Genomic DNA, 19,822 nt, shown 5'->3' with positions numbered 1-19,822 from the left:
TCCTAACAACCATTCACTGGTCTCTGCGTCACACTGCACCCAGCCAATGACTGCCCTCTACCCAAGCCCCTCCTCTGGCAGCCATCTTCAGATATAGTAGCACTTAAAGTGGCAGTAGGACCCAGAGAAGAGCCGGAGAGGGGTAGGCGGGAGGGTTCGCATGTGAATCCATGCCAGAACCATGCTGGAGAACAACAGTTAAATGTAAGTAACTTGTTCCTTCTCCAGCAACAGGTCTGGCATGGATTCACATGCTCACGATTGAAAAATACATAGCAGTACACACATGCAACCACAGGAGGTGGCAAGGCTCAACATTAAGCATCTCAACATTAAGAATCTCTTACCTCCTCACCAGGCTCACCATCAAGGGAACAGGTTGCTCAACACTGCCTGGCCCACTCTGGACTCCTCCTTGGAATCCCTGTCGATGCAGTAGAACTCCGTGAAGGTGTGCGTCGACATCCACGTAGCATCCCTGCAGAAGTCAAGCAGGGGCACACCATACAGGAACACAGCAGTTGCAGCAATCGTTCTGGTCGAATGGGCTCTCGGACGGCCAGGCAACACGGTTGGTTTCCCAACCAGTGACAATGGGTGATGCACCAGGAGAGCCACCTGGAAATGCTTGCCTGAGAGAGGGCCTTCCCATGGTTCACAGGGCCAAACTTTACAAAAAGTTGCAACGTCTTCCGGAAACTTTGTGCTGTCCAGATAGAACTTCAGCGCTCTAGCCACATCCAGCGAGTGCAAAGCCCTCTCAGCCGGCGACAAAGGCGTAGCGAAGAATACAGGCAACACCAAGGGCTCGTTTAGATGAAAGTCCGACGGCACCATGGGCATGAAGGAGGGGTGCGTCCGTAGCACTACCCTCATCTCGTGGAATGTCAAATAAGGTGGTTTACAAGAGAGGGCCTGGATCTCTCCCACTAGCCGTTTTGCACGACACAAATTTCAGTGGCACCGAATGCATAGGCTCGAACGGAGGACCCATGATCCTAGTAAGCACCACATTGAGCTCCCACGCCGGGGCAGGAGCCTTCACCGGCGGGAACAAGCAAAATAGTCCTTTGACAAATTCCTTGACCAATCGATACGACCATAAGGATGATCGTTCTGGAGATCTGGTATAGCGGGAGATAGCCGCCAGATGCACTTTGATGGAATCATGGGCCAGTCCTGCCTTGGCCAACGACAACAAATACGGAAGCAACTGCGGAGCAGTGACTCGTAGAGGGTTGATCCAACGAGTACAGCACCAAACGACGAACCTCTACCACTTGCGCCTGTAGCATTTGAGAGTAGACTAAACTCTGGCCTTGGCAAGCACCTCCTCACAATCCGCTGGAAAATAGTAGCCCCCAAACTCTAGTGTTGCAGGAGCCAGGCCTTCAGGTTCAGCGAACCTGGCTCGTGGTGCAGAATCGCACCTCCTTCCCTGGCGAGAAGATCTGCAACCGCCGGTAGCTTAACTCGAGGTGACACTGACATTTCCAGAAGGTCCGGGTACCATATCTGTCTCGGCCATGCCGATGCGATGATCATCATCCTGCACCGGGACCATCTGAGTTGATTGACTAGTCAAAGTAGTAACGGCAACGGAGGGAATGCATGCAGAAACAGGCCGTCCCAGGGGAAAGAGAATGCGTCCCCCATAATCTCCAGCTGGGGAGACCTGCTGGCGAACCTCTGGCACTTGGTGGTTGTCGCCGTCGCAAACAGATCGATCTGGGGATTGCCCCATCTGAGGAACAGGTGATCCACTTGGTCCTGCCGAAGTACCACTCGTGCCAAGAGCGCAGCTCCCTGCTGAGAGAGTCCGCGATGGTGTTCTTCACTCCTGCCAGATGAAACAGGATGAGGAGCCATAGGTCCTGCGCCTCTTTGGAGAGCGATGGGGTTCTGGTGCCCCCCTCCGTTTCCTGATGTAAAACATTGTGGTAGTATTGTCCGTGAAGGCCTGCACCACCTTGCCCTTGAGGGAAGGCAGGAAGGACTAGAGGGCCCAAAACACTGCTCGCAGCTCCAGCACGTTGATGTGCAACGTTTTCTCCTCCAGCAGCCACAGGCATCTTGTGTGAAGACTTCCAGTGTGAACACCCCAGCCTTCTAGTGAGGCGTCCATCGTGACAGTCTCCTGGTATGGTGGGGTCTGGAAATCTGCACCTCTGGACAGATCTGAGCAGACTCGCCACCATCGTATCGCTCGACAGAAGTTCTCGTCGAACTTGATCTTGTCCTGGAAGTTTCCTGACACTTATATCTAACGTCCGCCGAGTAACTCCTGTAGTGGACGCATCCACAGCCTGCATAGTCGGATGAGGTAAATGCATGATGACATCATGCCGAGCAGAGATGTGATGGATCTCACTGTGGCAACCTTTAGGGCCAACAGCCGTTGCACCTTGCCCAAAATGGCCGCTATCCTTTCCTCCGGCGGGGACGCCAGGCACGACACACTGTTGAGTCGGGATCCCAGAAACAGTGCGTCCTGCGATGGAGTCAAGCAGGACTTTGCATTGTTCACCGAGAACGCCAGATCCGTCAGCAGTTGGACGGTCCTCGCCGTGTATTTGACGGCAATGTCCTGTGAGCTTGTCCGGCTGAGCCAGTCGTCCAGGTAGGGGTACACGTGGATCCCTGGTTCACGCAGCTGCGCCGCCACCGGCACCAGGCACTTGGTGAAAGCTCTTGCCGCCGACTTCAATCCGAAGGGAAGGCCTTAAACTGGTAATGTTGCCCTTGAACCACAAAGCGCAGGAACTTGCGGTGACCCTTGTGTATGGGGATGTGAAAATAGGCATCTTCCAAGTCCAGCGACGATAGAAAATCCCCCTCTTCTAGCTGTCCTAGCATGCGCTGGAGAGTCACCATACGCAACTTTTGAGACTTGATGTACTTGTTCAGACGGCGGAGGTCTATGATGGGTATACAACCGCCGGTCTTCTTTTTGACGAGGAAGTAACGAGAGTACACTCCGGAGCCCCAGAGCCTGTTTGGGACGAGCTCTATCGCACCCTTTTTTTTGCATAGCCCGCAACTCTAGCAGAAGCTGAGGGATGTGGTTTTCCTGCCGGGCCACTGGTGTTATATGGGGACACTTCAGTTGGAACTCCAGGGTGTGTCCATGGGCGAGAGTGTCCAGCACCCAGCTGTCGGTGGAGATGGTCTTCAACACGCTGACAATGTGTGCCAGCCGGCCTCCCTACGGCCAGACGCAACGGCCGGTTCAATCCCGTTTAGATGTTGAAGCACCGCCTTGCAGGCTATGGCGATGACGTCCTCCATATTTGGCACGGCCCCTGTAGGTCTCCTGTGCCGACAAGCGAGAGGGTTGATGGTAGGGCGAAGCACCTCCACCAAATCCTTTGGAAAAACCATGGGATTTTACGCCGGAGTTCGAAAGGGGGGCTGTCGCTCTTGCAGTGTGCCGAAGGCACGAGCCGACTCAGTGTCCGCCTTGATGGCCTGAAGAGACTCGTCCACGGTCTTCCCAAACAAATTGTCCTTGTTGAAGGGCATGTCCAACACCTTCGACTGAACATCCTGGCGAAAATTTGTGGCCCTCAGCCAGCCCTGCCGATGAAGGCAAACGATGCTGCCCATTTGGCGGAACCGGGTGTCAGCGATGTACGTGGCCACTATAATGGCGTGGTGCGATGCCACCTCGCCTTCCTGTAGGATCTCCAAAGCTTCTGCCCTCTTGTCATTGGGCAGGAAGTCAAGGGGAGCGACCTTGAACCAAAGCTCCCTGTCGTAACCTGCCACAATGGCGAGAGCCTTGGCAGGCTTGATGGTAGTTGCTGCCGACATGATAACTCATCGCCCCATGGTATCTTTTCCCCTCACTGTCCAGGGTTGGGGGGTGGGGGCGAGGAGGCCGCCAAAGAGGAGGAGCCTGAAGATTTATTCTTGGCTGGTGCCGAAATCTCAGAGTCCTCAGACGATTGGGACTGCAAGCACTTGGGATTCCGGCACCCTGTATTTCTTCTCATAACGGTCCCTCTTCGCTGGGGCTGAGGAAGGGTTCTTCATGGGGGACAACCCATCGTCCCAAATGTCATCCAAGAGTGGGATCGAAAGTACGGTCTTCCTCTTCATGTCGCTGGGCTGGTATAGGAAACCCTCTTTCTTCTTCTCCTCAGGAACAAGCTACAATAGCTCCGAGGCCCTGGAGATAATGGCGTGGAACGAGCCCATCTCGTTGGGCAGTGAAGATCTGGGGGGCAGGGACGGGAGGTCCCCCAACCCGTCATCGTACGTGCCAGTGCCTGTCGTCACTGTGTCAGGATAAGTCTCATCCCTCAGGGGGCAGAGCGAGGCGAAGGGTGAACTCTCCTCTTTTTGGATGGTGATTTCCCTGATGGTACCGGAGCCGCGGGGGGTGGGGGGGCCGTCGGCACAAGATGCATCCTTGTCCGGATCTCCGAGGATAGGGTATGCAGAGCAGCGAGAATATCCACAGATATCTCCAGGTGGTTGCTGAGGTGGCTGCGACGACGGAGGAGAGGGCGTTTGCGGCTTAGGCTGGTCCTCCAAACCCTCAACGCCCTGCTGCTCCTCGTCGGTCTCCTCGCGTCGTTACCTTCATCATCGCCCTCGTCGGGATCCTTCCCGTACGCCCTGCTCTACACGCATCATTCCTCCTGGAAGGTCTGGAGGTTGGTAAGCTCCTCTGAGATGTCCGTGCGCTGGAGGGCTACCGTGCACCCCCCCTTCTCTGCGACCAAGTGAGGCGGTTTCGGGGGAATGAGAGGCATCTTCTCCGGTGTTTTTTCGATGGGCTGAAAAGATAACTCCCTCCTGGCAGGCAGGGATACTTTTGCCTTTGGTGCCGTGACATGCAGATCCGCCACGGCGGTTTTCGCGAGGGACGCCACAACTCCTTCAATGGAAGGTTGGGCCTCCGTCAGATGTACCTGGGCCTTCACGGCCTTGGTTGAGCTTGCGGCCTTCACCTTAGGGGGAGGGTCTGAGCCATGCTCCCCCTTTGCCTTCTCTGGGGGGCCTGTCTGGATCTTCACCAAGAGCTTGCCCGGATGGTCCGACTTCCTCTTCTTTGAAGATCCTGAGTGCTGGCTCGTGGTCAAAGCCGCTGGAGACGCTGTACTCGCCCTGGCCGCCGAGGAGCCCGTCGCAACGGCGCTCCGGTGACAGTGGGATCACTGTGCTTAGCCTTATGTTGGGCCCCCGTGGGAGGGTCGCCCTCAAAGGTCTTAGAAGACCACTCTACTTTGTTCTGGGCTGGGGAGGCATGCTGCCAGGACTCACCCAGGGCAGGGGCCCTGGCCTGCAGCCACTCGTTGAGACGCCGGCACCGTTCAATCAGATTTTCGGGACACCATGTCCTGACAAAACGCACAGACATCCACCACGTGCATCGGGTCCGAGTGCAGGCAGCAGAGGCACAGGGACTGTCCATCGTCCGAAAAGACGTTCCGCAGGCCGCAGCCTGGGCAAATCTTGAACAGGGGTGCCGAGTCCTCCTTATCTGCCATGTCCACGCGGCGTAGGCCTTGAAGAAGCTTCTGGAATCCCCCCAAGAAGTAAACTCAACAAAATTCATCCCTGAGGGGCGCTGAAGAATCCGAAAACGGGTCCCCTTTAATCGGACGGTAGATCGATGGAGCTTGAGGCTTGATTGACTGAAAAAATAGAGTAAAACTCTTAGAAAAAGCACAAAACACAGAAAAAGCCAGAGAGCTAAGCACGAGGACTACCAACACTTGAACGTGCAGTAAAAATCTGAAGATGGCTGCCAGAGGAGGAGCTTGGGTAGAGGGCAGTCATTGGCTGGGGGCAGTGTGATCCATAGAACAGTGATTGGTTGTTAGGAGAAAGACAGTTCAGAAGTGAAAGTGAAACTGAAACAGATTATTTTCTTTACCGAGGATTCCCAGCCTGACGGGGAATATTCATGAGCAGGTGAATCCATGCCAGACCCCATGCTGGAGAAGTGATCTTGCAAGTATTACTGACTAACTGTATGCAACCTAGCCTAAGTTTGGGTAAACCTTTAGCTGACGTTAAGTGTTCTTGTTTTGTTCAACGTCTGGAAATTCAAGTAGGAACGTTTGGGTGCATAATATCCCTAAATGTCAAAGAAAAGGCATGACCAGTACCAACATTGCCACTTGCAAGTCTGGAGGAAGAAACCTTACATGATGCGGAGTTGTGCTGCTGGATCCAGTGGTGTGATGACACTTTTGCCATTCATTCCCTGGAAAATGCTGGGTCTTTGCTGTGTCGTCTCCTGGGCTCTCACTGAGGGAGATGGTGAACGAACATAGCCTGTGGCCCCTTGCCTACCAGACTGCTCTGCCACTGGAAAATAAAATATTATTGATATCAACGGAAATAGAAAAAAGAGTTTCAATTTGAGAAAAAAAATGAGCAAGAATTGGTAAGCTAAACCTATAACATTCATTGTAAAGAAGGGTTTTCCCAGACCCTTTGTGTAGTATCATCCATAGATGCCCGACTATGTTGGGTATACATGGCAGGGCAGTCTGAGACTAAGATCGCATGACGGGAAAAGGGCTTTGTAGTTTGTACCAGAATACAGTATAGCACGCATGTTATACAGATAAGGCACATTTTTATTAAGTGAGCAGTGTTGGACTGGATTTTTATACTCTGGCCTGGTGGACAGATGTATAGGAGGCCAAACTAGTTAGTGAACAGGGACAAGTCTGGGAGCTGTAGCCAAACCAATCAAGGTATTGTATTAAAGGTGGTAATTCAGCGCCATATAGTGGTGCGCACCTACCACCTATGCTAGTAAGCAAGAGGGGAGGGGGACCCTCCTAGTGAGTAAACAACATGGGTACCCAAACGAATTGCAGTCACATAATGAGAGATGTCCTTGCGGGGTAAATGCAGGGGGTAGGGATGCCCTCTGTATGCCATTGGCCCTGTAAACCTTTATATGTTATTTTGAGATAGGGAAGATCCCAAGTGAACACATTTAGCAGGGATTCCCCCAGGGCGGACAAATAGTCCAAACAAAATTTAAACTGAAGTTACTATTTTCACTGATTTTTGATTTACGATTTTTGATTTTCAAACCGCTAAATTCATCACTCGTTTAATTTTGCATTATTTAGTAGAAAAACAAATTTCAATGTACACAGTGTTTTCTGTAGAATGTTTATCAACATTATATTTTTTAGTGATATTTTTTTCACAAAAGTCTGAGTTCCATTCAATCAAAGATATAAAAAAATTCAAAAAAGTACAAAAGATACAAACATTCTCAATTTGGAGCTCTACGCATTTCGAGAGTATAACTCTCCTTCAGGAGCAATAACTATTCATTTGAACACAATATTTCCCAATAATGCTGGTAATTCAAAAATATTCTAAATATAGGTTACAACAATTGCTTTCTGTTTCAAAACACAGAACAGTATTTTTCTTTTTCTTATCTTTAGGACTTCAAATGCCCAATTCGGTGTGGAATTGTGGAAACGTCATCTAATGAGACAGTTTTCTGGTGTTCTGAAAATAGCAATATGTGTATTAGATGGCAGTTTAACTCAAGTGGTCGCTATAATGTTATTAAGGTAAGTAAGGTGAGTAAAGTAAGTATATTTGTTCATACCTGTAGGTTATTATTAAGCTTAGTGTATTTCTAAATTCTGAAGTCAACTGTTTGTCGTCGTGTCTCTCAAACAATCTCTGATCAGCTTACATTCTCTATAAATCATAAAAATATATGTGTCAGACTATAGTCATTTTGCTTTTCTGTAAATTTGAGATAGTTCTCAATACAGAAGTTAATGCATTCCCTGCATGTCGCGGTATGGATGCTGACAGTGTTGACAATTCCACACGGTCCCGACTCAGGAGTTGGTTCCCGTTTATTTTAGAAAAATCTACACGAGATATAAGGTGTGTCAATATTTCTTATGATCGGCTACGTCAGGGTCATTTAAATAATTCCCTGTGTTTCGTCTTACCTTTATAACTGAATTCCCTCAGTTCAGGAATGTCCTGCAGCCTCTTCGTGGATAACGTCGACGAAAATATGAACATCCCGAGCAGAAACTGTTCCCAATACCTTAAACGTTGTATCTGTAGTATAAAACTAATGTTTGCTGTATGCCCAGATATCAGCTCTCATCAATCAGTTCTGTGAGAAACCTTAAGGTGTCTCAGCCGCTAGTGTGATGCTCGAAATGCATCAGAGGGACCGGGCCTCTGAATCCTTGCCCTTTATTGCTTTATCATGTATTCAGACTTGTTTTCCGTGCAGGAGTTCATGTGGGACTCCTGGCGGTGCGGCTCTTCCTGTATTTGGTTTGGTGAACAGACCCTTGGGATACCCTTATGGCACCCATGTGTGGGAGTACGACCCTGTACACCTAGTGTATGTTTTTGGGAACCTGTGTGTGGCCCACAAAGAAGGGTGCAGGCTGGTGGCAGTTCTGTGCTGAATTGACCGGTGCCCTGAGCGTCCTCCATTTTGGGATTCCCAGACCGTGTCATTGGAATCAGTGGATTCCTGATAGGAAACAAGATGGCCTCTTGCTTTCTATCACCTGTTACCTTGTTTCCCGAAGTCCCAAGAAGCCCTGACTCTGTCCCTTCCCCCTGACTGGCTGTTGGGTGGAAGTTTCATACATGGTAGTGTGGGGAAGTGGCGACCAGACTGGCTGGAGCCTTCCCAACGACTGTATGTTGGGGTTACCCCTGCGTGGTGCGATCTGGGTTAATGGAGTGTGCGACGAATACGCATTCTGTGTTGTAGGTGTCTAGTATCTGGTGTTTGACACAATGACTGAGACAGGCCTGCCCGAAACTAGTATGAATGCAGTGTCTAGTGCTGAATGGCAAAATACTTGCACAAATCCACATTCTGTGTTGTGTGTGTCTGGATGGAGAAGAATGACCTGAATGCACTGTGCGCCTGATTGGCTGGCTGACTGCCTGAATGCTCTTCTGAGTGATTGGTTGCCCGAGTGTGACCCAGCAGAGTGAATGGGATATCAACAGTATATCTGGGGGCCTCTCACTGCTAGACATCGTTCAGAAGCTCAAGTTGATACTTGATGCTTACTTTCGAAGCCGAGCCGGAAGAAGGTAAACCGCTGGTCCCTTCCGTGTAATCTGAAAGTGTTAGGCAGAGTTTGGATGCAGTACCCTCTGGGACCACTACACACAACTATGACTACAGGTGTAAGCAAACCAACCTTTGGTACAAGTCTGTACTACACAGTTTTGGTAGCGGAGCTGAGCAGCCAGGCTTATCTCAAGAGGGGAATGTGAGCAGTAATGATTTTACACAGAGGTCTACAATCACAAGTGTTCAAATAAACTCTTACACTCAAGGGTGCTTTGATAAATACTTATTAATGTATCTGTCAGTTATAAAACATTCATAAGAAGGAGGCAATTATATAACACACATATACTTCAATACTATTTCAGAATACTTTTCAAGAGGAGTAAAAGGCCAAGATTATTAGAACATGAGAGGTTACAATTATTCTTAGTCAGTGCAAATACTTGGAGTTCACCAGAAGAGTCAATTCAATAGGCTAGGCCAGTCAATGGGCTGAAGTCTTGCATAGGATAAAGCGGGTCTGGTAAGTAAACGGTTAAGTCTCTGCACACGTTCTCAGAAGTCGTTCGTCAAAAGAAGAATCATATGTTGGGTCACAAGCTGATTATGCCTGCAAGTTGCAAATGTTTCAAGCACTTTCACCGCGAGAGTTAAGTACCCAGTCTCGTTTCACAGTACCTTTCAATGAAGAAAAAGCTGTAGCTGCTGACTTCTGTTCCTGGGAGTTCCTGCAGATCTCGCTGTTCCTGTGCCTCAGTCGTGGGGACAAGAGGGAGGACATCGGGGGACTCCTGCACTGCGCTGGGACTGGTCAAAAAGCTCGCAACTAGCAAGCTTCAATTCCGATGGCTGTAAGTAACGCACACAAGCTGGTGTCCCTCTCCCTGGTTATACGGTTTCCTGCAGCACTCTGAGGAAGATGCAACCAGTTCCAAGACAGGTCTCCAGGTGGCATATTGTTGAGTTGATTGGTCTCACCAACTCAAAGGGAGAAGTCGTCCTTGCAGGGCTTCTCTGTCGAGATGAACTTGGCGATTCTGACCTGCAGCAGAGCTTCACCAGGCAAACCAACGGTGCAGGAATTGCAGCAGCCGTCCCTCTTCAAGCTCGTCTTCGGTTCTTTCGTTCCAGTGGTCGACTCTGCCTTGCAAGCCAAAAGACTCGCCTTTTATTCAGTTCTCTCCCATTCATTCCAGCCTAGCTGTCACTCACCAGCAGGGTGGCTGTCCTTGCCGGACAGTCAGCCAGCCAATCACCACAGAGTGCATTTGGGTGTCCTAGGAGACTAAGCAGTGTTTTGGGCACTTCCCTCACTTCCTGCCTACCCCAGACACTGGTTTCTCACAGAAACCCTGCTAAAGGCAAAATGAACAAAGAGACCAAACCTGGTTGGCACGTCGAGAAACTCTCTAGAAGACCTTTCTACAAAGACCTGGTGAACAAAGAAGACCAGGCACCATTTTAGCAAAGATGCTGTACGCCATTTTGAAAAAGATGGCTTCCACGGTTTCTTTGCCAGAGCCGTGAACGGTCGCGTTAAATGCAAACCAAGGTAGTTCAAAAACGAAACCACTGCCAACAGCCAGTCAATTGAGGAAAGGGTAACATAAAAAATGTTACATGAGCATTTAGACACAGGGAATACTAAGTAGCCCCTCCAGCACTCTATTGTAAGATAGGGTGAGCTGGATCTAGCAAGTAAAATGCTAAGTAAAGTCAATTTCACTTTACCGTTCTGGGAAAACAGTAGTTGATCCCAGAGAAGGTATTTAAACCTTGGGAAATCTGGAAGACTTCCCTGCGCACTGCACTGAAGGTGCTTTGTGACACAATTGTAAAAGATGATGCCTTTGAAGTTGGTTGGACTCCATAACCAAAAGAAACTAACACATTGAATTGAAAAGTTCAAAGTCCCAAAGTTTAGCAAAAGATCTGGAGGGCTCTAAGGTGGGAGGAATTGGCACATTTTTGAGAATTCTCCCTAACACTGGGCTTGCAATGCATCTTCATTTACAGGTTGCCCAGGTGGGGGGATCCTCACACAGAACTGTGTCTAGGTAACGGGCCCAGTATTCTGCCAATTGTCTAACCAACTTATCTCCCTCCTAAGTCTATGGTTGATATCGTTTTGCTGTGTTGATTCGTATGCTATTTGAACTGAGTACAGTTGATGCATTTCAATGGAATCAGAGTAGCCGTGGTAACACCCAGAATTGTATATATTTACCATTTTAGAATGGTTGGAGCACAAAGTGTATTATCGTGATAGTGTATACAACATTGAAGCTTATTTATATAAAGACTGTTTTAACTAATACAGTATGTGCCCATTCCTTTGTGGGTGCTTGGTGATTACACAGTACTTAAGAACCAGCCCGGATCACCTCCTGAGAAGCTAGGCCTCGATTGCTCATCCATAGCTACCTATATAGAGAATCTTGGCTGGGGTCCTCTGTGCCTCTCCTCTGCCATATAGAGAGCAGGAGTACAGACACCCCCCTCCAGTGCGTTTCTGTACAGCTAGTGCCCGGGGATCTGACATCCAGGTGGCCAGGACACGGCCATCGCTTTTGGATCCAGTTCCTGGGGTTGTACCAGTGTGGGAGCATCACCTGGGTGAGGGGTCTTCGGGGAGTAGGAGTGGGACACCAGATGGCCAGACGTGGTATCCTCTTCCCTGTAACACCTTTACCCCATGCTACTAGGCAGGATATTTAGGAATTCAACCCCCGGGCCCTTTTCCTTACACAAACACTTTCTCAAGGACAGCTCACTACGAGAGAAAACAGACTAACGTCCGGGCAATATACCCGACATGTCGCAATACAATTTTCAGGCAGGGTCAGGCAATTACTGACCATTACACACACACACACACCTGGCTTCCATCACACTTCCCCACACGGATAAAAGGTGGAATACGAGAGCATACTCTGAACAATGAAAAACACACGAAGCAGCAGTTCAATATCGCAGTTTAATACAAGATGAAAGACGGCAAAACAGAAGGGGATCGTAGGGAGGGAAATGCCCTTGACCTTTTCGACGAGGGACCAATACTTTCATGAACCTTCGAGAATAGAAAACGTAAGACCATGAAACAATGATGAAGAATCCTGCATTGCGTGTCAGAGGTACCCGAGCCTCTCCTGCGTCGAAAGTCAAGGCGGGGGGAAATCGCTTTCTGCTGCGGTACTGTCCTTGGCACCTACAACGAAGCAGCACCAGTGAAGTCAGCACAGCCGGTGAGTTGGGGAGACTGATACCAGAGTGGTCTTTGTTGAAAGCAAGGTTGCAAGCGACAACATTGTATAGTGAACACAGAAGCGAACAGTGTATGAAGTGTATGTGATAACCAACGCGAGCAACATTGAACAGATAAGTAATTGAGCTTTGAAGCCAAGATACAATACCTTAAATAGAGTGGTCCGGCACCACATGCAAGCTCATTCAAAAATCTCTGAGGTATCCAACTGAAAAGTGGCAAAAGTGAAAGAGTGATAAGGAATTGTGAAATCGAAGTGGTCCTGCAATGGGTAAAGCAAAATCCTGTGCACAATCGAAGGTCTTCGATGTTAGGAGCATAAAGAAAGTTGATGACAAAGTAGATGAAATTGGTCTGAGCCCGGCGGAGGGAGACTAATTGAACATTGTGTTAAAGGAGATCTGAGCCCCGCTGAGGCGGATGCGAGGTGAATAATAAATCGCCTGAGAAATTCGAGTGCTTGTGAAGAGGAAAGTACTTAAATTGCTTGTCGCATCAGGCCCTCTGAAAGAAGAGACTTTGAAAGGCAAAGAGACTTGGGCACGGAGAGCCCTGATGCTAATGAATTAACTATATCCTTGTGATAGAGAAGTCAGAGATTGTTCTAAGCTCGAGTGTACCGCCAGGTTCTGTCCTGAAAAGCAGGGGAAAGTAGGCCAATGTCCTGAACATCCTGAAATATCATTTTGTGAACACTTCTTTCTTTTTCTTAACACCGTTTCCCAGATTATTTGTATTTAGAGGTAAGGATTGACAATAGGTTTATTAATATAGGCACTTTTATTTTGACAAGACACCACTAGGACTGCAATATTATTATAATTTGATGGTCGTAGCTTGATCCCATCTGTAGATTTAGGAACTGATGCGCATTCTTCAAAGCCATTTTGAAGTTCAATAAACACCCTTGAACTGTGGTCATTTGTGTGTCTTATTGTTGATACCATGCCTTCCTTACAGATCTAGTCCACTGTTCAGTTTGATTTAAGCTTGCCCAGCTGTAATAAACAGTGATGTTTCTTGCCTGGTGTGTGGTCTTTTTTGATCACATTTGTTTATATGGTGGGATCAGAGGACCCCTGATACATTTTTGGAGGCACAGCGAGATCCTCTGACCTCCTGGCTAGCTGAGGGTATCTAAGCCACCCTCCCCGGGGGCATGGGTCCGACGACTGCAGACCTGACCAACGCGCATCAATGAGACAGACCTGCAGATGCCGAGTTCACAAAGGGCTGCCTGGTCCCAGTGTACTCTGGAGACCCCCGGCCGGCCCATAGAGCCGAGGTTTGCTCCAAAGTACTTTAAAACGGGATAGCTGCACCCTTGAGATGGATGGGGGTGCAGATGTATTACTCCAACACCAATCAATAAGGACAACACAATGGTTTAGCAAAGGGATTCCGTTTAATGACCACTATAAAAAACGGGGCGTCATGGAAATCAGCAGGGATGCGATCGTCCTTCTCACTTCAACTCCAACAAACTTCATACAAGTTGTAACATTTATACTCAAAACTCGTCATAATTGACGTGTAACACTCAAAAGTTAACATGCAATTCTATTGGTTAGGAAAAGGTACCTTTAATATAGGTACTGTATCGGTATATGGTAACAGAGTGAAGGGATTGGGTAAACACTGTCAGGTGGGCATCTGAGCCCTACCATCAAAAATGACTACTGAAAACATTAAAAGTACAACGTTTCATTGGTTCTACTAAATATAGGACCCTAGATTATTTGACAACAACCCCATGCATATTCTTCCACTTCGCTTAGCAGCACACAGAACGGTCGGACAGGTGCGGGGTGCCCCTTAGTTACCCAGCCTTTCTCCAATTAAGGTTACACTCAATCATCGCTTCAGCAACTATGTGTAACTTATTTCACTGTGGTTGGCCTCGAAACTGAATCTTCTGTCTGGAAAAGTTCTGATATCTCTGCCTGGGCGGATGCCAAGCGTAGGTGTGAACCTGTGCTTCTTCTTGCTCGGCTAGTCAAGTGCTTCCCGCACCGTAAATTTGTCTAGTTTCTCTCAATTTGTGTATTTGATCCTTATTTAGCTTGCCACCTGCCTACGCCTCCTTATCTTGACCTTTCAGAGACAGGATATTCTGTTCTTAAGTTTCAATTATATGTAGCTACTGTTTGCCTCGTCTATTGGTATGACCTTGGCTCTCCTGGCACGAGTTGCTTCTGCCGAGTTTCGATTCAACCTTCTCTTCTCGTGTTGCAAGAGTATGAATCTTCTTGCGTTTGGCCATTACTAACCTGGGTTGGTTCTTCTTTTGTGCAAAGTGGAATATACTTATACTAAAGTACTTCGTTTGAGGTAGATCTATGTATAATGGTGCTTGCCGCACTATTCTACTTAGCATAGCAAACCACACTGTTTTCTTAGCTTTCTTGCGGTTCCAAGCATATGTACAGGTGTAAACTGGTTGAATATCTTCATCTTGCTTTCATCTTGAACTTCTTTGCATTTCAACATTGTTCGCCACTTTAGGTTCACGATATCTTTATTCATGGTGCTTTGTCTCTTTGTGTCATTCTCGGGTTGTCATTTCTTCTATTTGTGTGTGGGTCCGGGTCCCTGTGACGTCACCATTCGTCTTCACCCAAGTCCTTTCTTGTTTCTTCTGTGACTGTACTTAGGCACTCTTCATGTTGTCTCATCTGCTGGTAGGGTTTTCTTAATGGATACCTTACTGTCCATGGTTTTCTGGGTATCGGGACTTCAATAGGTGTTGCTCTTCTGATGGTACTGGGCAGAGCCCTAGTGCAACTCTCTGCTGGTTTATTTGCTCATCATACGTCACATATTTTGGTGTGAACGTTCCTGGTACCTCAAAATGGGCGACTGGAGCGCAGGCTTTACTTGGGACCTCCTCTACACCGAGTGCCGCCCGCACTCAGTAGAAGGGGTGAGCTCATGCTGGAGGATCAGTGCAGAGGGAACTCTAGGGTCTCTAGGACGTGAGTATAAATGTGCAAGAATGCCATGCATAGTGGTTGCATGCCCATGGTGTGGGAGGGATGGATTTTTATGGTGTCTATAAGGACTGGAGGTGGGTATCTGTATTTCTTCTCTCTATGTGGCACAGAGCACCCCAGCCAGGATTCTCTATTTTGTAACGTGGACGAGCAATCAAGGCTTAAGCTCTCAGGGCTGAGTTCTTAAGTACAGTATAGTCCCCAAGCCCCCACAAAAGAATGTCCACACACTATGTTCGTGATAACGCAGTTCTTTATATAAATAAGGTTGAAGATATATACACATACAATAACACACTTTGTGATCAGGCAATTCTATAATGATAAATGTACCATTTCTATGTGGTACCACAATTACTCTTTGACTCCATTAAAATGCACCAACTGCTGACAGTTTCAAATGGCATACAAATCAATAGCAAAAGGTATCAACCATAGACCTGGGAGGAAATAAAGTTGGTTAAACAATTGGCAGAAGTTCTGTATGTGGACTTCCCCCCCTACCCCTCACCTGGACAGCCTGTAAATAAGATAATAAACCAGCCCAGTCCATATATTGTATAGAAAAGTCTCATTTCCTTCTATAAAGGTTCTACTACTCCCAATGTACCTGGTTTAGCAGAGTTGGACGTCGGGTCGTCGACGGATCCTTGAGTGAACTCCCTTTAAGGCAGGAGCCACAGATCGTCGCGATCCCTCGAAGAAAAGGATTAACAAGGGCATTGAGGCAGCAGCTTCAGTCCTGGCAGTGCTTGTCGATGATCGGTCATGGACGTTCTACGAAGAGGGGGCGTGCGGTGCACCTAGACGACGATAGTTGCAGCAAAGAGTCAATGAAGAACGTAGGTCCAGCAAGGGCGTCGGGTCGTCAGCGTTTGGCGATCGGGACTTGTCCACGGCTGGCTTTCAGATCTTCGTCTGCGTATTTGAGGACTTCGGGTGGTGGGAAACCCACCACGGATTCTACTTGGTTCGGCGGCGACCTTGACTTTCTCTGGCGGGTCAAAGCGGTCACAGGTGAGGTGCAAGGGAGTCCTTGATTCAAAGTGTTCTTAGGCAATTGAGTGTTGCGGCTCCGGTCATCAGCAGCACGGCGTTAAGCTGTCCCCGCTTCTGGGCAAAATGGCTTCGACGGGCCTCCAGCGGTTACAGCGTTCTTCCGAACCCTGGTCGACGTTGATGGACTTCAATGGCCTTGATGTCCGGGTACCCTTGGCGCTCCCAGTGTCCGGTCGGCAGCCTTTCAAGGACTGACTTACAGGGAGCCTTGGCGAAGGTTAGCTGGTGCACGATGGTTCCTCGTAGTCCAGGAAGAAGTCTCCTAGCCAGGTCTTCTCTTGGATCAGTTTCTTGAAGGCACGCCAGCTTTCAGACTGCATCGAAGGGAAACAGCAGTTAACCACCTTCTTCCGGCTCAGCTTCCAGATCAAGAATCAAGTTTTGATTTCAGCTTCTCAACGATTTCCATCAGTGAGAGGTCCCCAGATATACTGTTTGGTCTCTCATTCACTCTGCTGCGTCACACTCAGGCAACCAATCATTCAGAAGGGCATTCAGGCAGGCAGTCAATCAGGCTCACAGTGCATTCAGGCCATTCTTCTCCATCCAGACACTCACAACAAGGAATGTGGATTGGGACAAGTACCCAGCCATTCAACACTCCACACTGCATTCATACCAGTTTCGGGCAGGGCTGTCTCAGTCTTTGTGTCACCTACCAGAAACCAGACACGCAACATGAAATGCATATTGGTCACACACTCCATTCACCCAGGTCCCACCCCAAGGATGGAACCACAATATACAGTCAGTGGGAAGGCTCCAGCCATTCTGGCCTGGACTTCCCCACAATAGCATATAAGGAACTTCCAGCCAATAAACAGTCAGGGGAAGGGAGCTTCCAGCCAATAAGCAGTCAGGGGAAGGGACAGAGTCAGGGCTTCCCAAGACTTTGTGAAAACAAGGTAACGGGCAATATAAAGCAAGAGGCCACAGAGGCCATCTTGTCTCCCATCAGGAATAAACTGATTACAATGGCAGGGCCTGGGTATCCCAAAATGGAGGATACTCTGAGCACCTGTCAAATTCAGCATGGAGCTTCCACCAGCCCATACCCTGCTCTGTGGGCCACACACAGTTGCCCAAAAACATACACTAGGGGTACAGGGTGGAACCCCCACACATGTGTGCCATAAGGGTATCCCAAGGGTCAGTTCACCAAACCAAAATGAGGAAGAGCTGCACTGCCCCGAGTTCCACATGGACTCCTGTGTTATTTTCTGCACAGAACACCCACGATAAAGGTCTACAGAATAAGGACATGGAGGCCTTGTCCTTTCAATGCATTTCCAGCATCACACTGAGCGACTGTTTGTTCCCCATGTTCCCACCCTCCTTGAGCGCTTTGAAACACTTGCCTGTGTATATGCACTTTATAAACAATACCATACCATACCACGACAGAGCTCCATCTAAGAACGGTCAAGCACATGTCTGAGAAGTGCTGAGAAGTATGTATCCTGACAGTTACGACATAGGGACAGTAATAGCTCACAAAATGAAAACAGATGAAGACCCAGCAGCGTATATAAAACAAGTGCAGGATCTGTGGAAACAGGAAATGCCAAGGTCCTGGGATAAATTGTTGTATCACATATTCATAACGGGACTAAGTAGAGACGGCATTAAATAAGATTGTGGGCCCGAAGCCAAGGGCTGGCCAGAAATACAGGCAACAATAGTGCATTATTGCAAACTAAAACAAGTGAGAGGCGGGCAGCCGAAACTGCAGCGAAAGCAGAAAACAAATTGGCACAAAAGAAGCTGGCAAAGTATACCATAGAAGCGTCACTGCTTGTACCAGATGCTGCCACAGTGGCACCCACCCCGCAGGGAGGGTTTCCCATAGGACACATGCCACAACCGGGGGTTATGTGCCGCCACAGTATACTTTTGCAAAGGGGAATGCCATCACAGGGAAATTATATGCACAGGGATTCTTCCCCCCATTGTGAGTGGGCACAAGCAACGAGGAAGGGGAGGATATAGAGGAGTAGGATACAGGATCTTTGGACCATGTTTCAAATACCAAAACATAGGGATGTCACACGCACCTGTCCATTTCCACAACACGACACGACCAAGCGCAGGCAATTCAAATGCGGAGTTCGGCAGAGTTCAGTCTGCAGAAAGTGAGGTAGCGAGAGGTGGCGAGAGGAGCTGCAGCTACGTTGTGTTTTTTTCTTCCAGAAAACAAATGGTGCTAGTGGGACTTTAAGGAAAGTAAGCCCAAGTACCTTCAAAAACCTCGGAAGAGCGCGGAGCGCGCGCGGAGTTCGGCAGAGTTCAGTCTGCAGAAAGTGAGGTAGCGAGAGGTGGCGAGAGGAGCTGCAGCTACGTTGTGTTTTTTTCTTCCAGAAAACAAATGGTGCTAGTGGGACTTTAAGGAAAGTAAGCCCAAGTACCTTCAAAAACCTCGGAAGAGCGCGGAGCGCGCGCGGAGTTCGGCAGAGTTCAGTCTGCAGAAAGTGAGGTAGCGAGAGGTGGCGAGAGGAGCTGCAGCTACGTTGTGTTTTTTTCTTCCAGAAAACAAATGGTGCTAGTGGGACTTTAAGGAAAGTAAGCCCAAGTACCTTCAAAAACCTCGGAAGAGCGCGGAGCGCGCGCGGAGTTCGGCAGAGTTCAGTCTGCAGAAAGTGAGGTAGCGAGAGGTGGCGAGAGGAGCTGCAGCTACGTTGTGTTTTTTTCTTCCAGAAAACAAATGGTGCTAGTGGGACTTTAAGGAAAGTAAGCCCAAGTACCTTCAAAAACCTCGGAAGAGCGCGGAGCGCGCGCGGAGTTCGGCAGAGTTCAGTCTGCAGAAAGTGAGGTAGCGAGAGGTGGCGAGAGGAGCTGCAGCTACGTTGTGTTTTTTTCTTCCAGAAAACAAATGGTGCTAGTGGGACTTTAAGGAAAGTAAGCCCAAGTACCTTCAAAAACCTCGGAAGAGCGCGGAGCGCGCGCGGAGTTCGGCAGAGTTCAGTCTGCAGTCTGCAGACGAGGACAGGAGAGGAGAGGTAAGTGTTATGCAAGATTCTGGCCCCCAGACCCGTTTAAAAGCAAAGATAAACCGGGGGAAAAATCCAGAGTCTCCTATACCTGATATGACAATGGTGCCTTTAGCTTCACCGACCTCTCAAAGTAACAAAAATGGGTTCTCATCCCTGCAAATGCAATGCCAAACAACGAGTGCCTCCGGAACCACAAAAACAAATATAAACATAAACTGCTCACCTGCACATTGCTCGAACGACACTCCAAGTCAATCCAGCAATCCAGCAAACACACAATTGCAGTTATCAACTGTTCAGCCAGTAGATATACCAGGCGCGAGAACGCAAGCGGCGAGGAGCGTGCTAATTACCTCACACACCAACGACAAGATTCAACGCCTTTCGACATTAGTAATTGCCCGTATAAACAACTGGGCACTTGCTAAAATAGCAATTGATTCAAATG

The 19,822-nt window shown here is 48.6% G+C and overlaps 1 protein-coding gene across 7 annotated transcripts in view; it reads right to left on the bottom strand.

Moving 5' to 3' along the window:
* The window catches only part of NCOR1 (nuclear receptor corepressor 1), a 2,268,409-nt gene that overhangs the window by 645,847 nt on the left and 1,602,740 nt on the right, over window positions 1–19,822 (bottom strand). For all 7 annotated transcript variants that reach the window (XM_069615218.1, XM_069615220.1, XM_069615222.1 and 4 more), the window contains one exon: window positions 6,162–6,324. In XM_069615218.1, the coding sequence (XP_069471319.1) occupies window positions 6,162–6,324 (163 nt within the window). The remainder of the gene's footprint in view (window positions 1–6,161; window positions 6,325–19,822) is intronic.

This window comes from Ambystoma mexicanum, chromosome 9 (assembly GCF_040938575.1).
Source record: "Ambystoma mexicanum isolate Mex_15411 chromosome 9, UKY_AmexF1_1, whole genome shotgun sequence".
Lineage (NCBI taxonomy): Eukaryota > Metazoa > Chordata > Amphibia > Caudata > Ambystomatidae > Ambystoma > Ambystoma mexicanum.
This window is presented reverse-complemented; position numbering and strand designations above follow the sequence as displayed.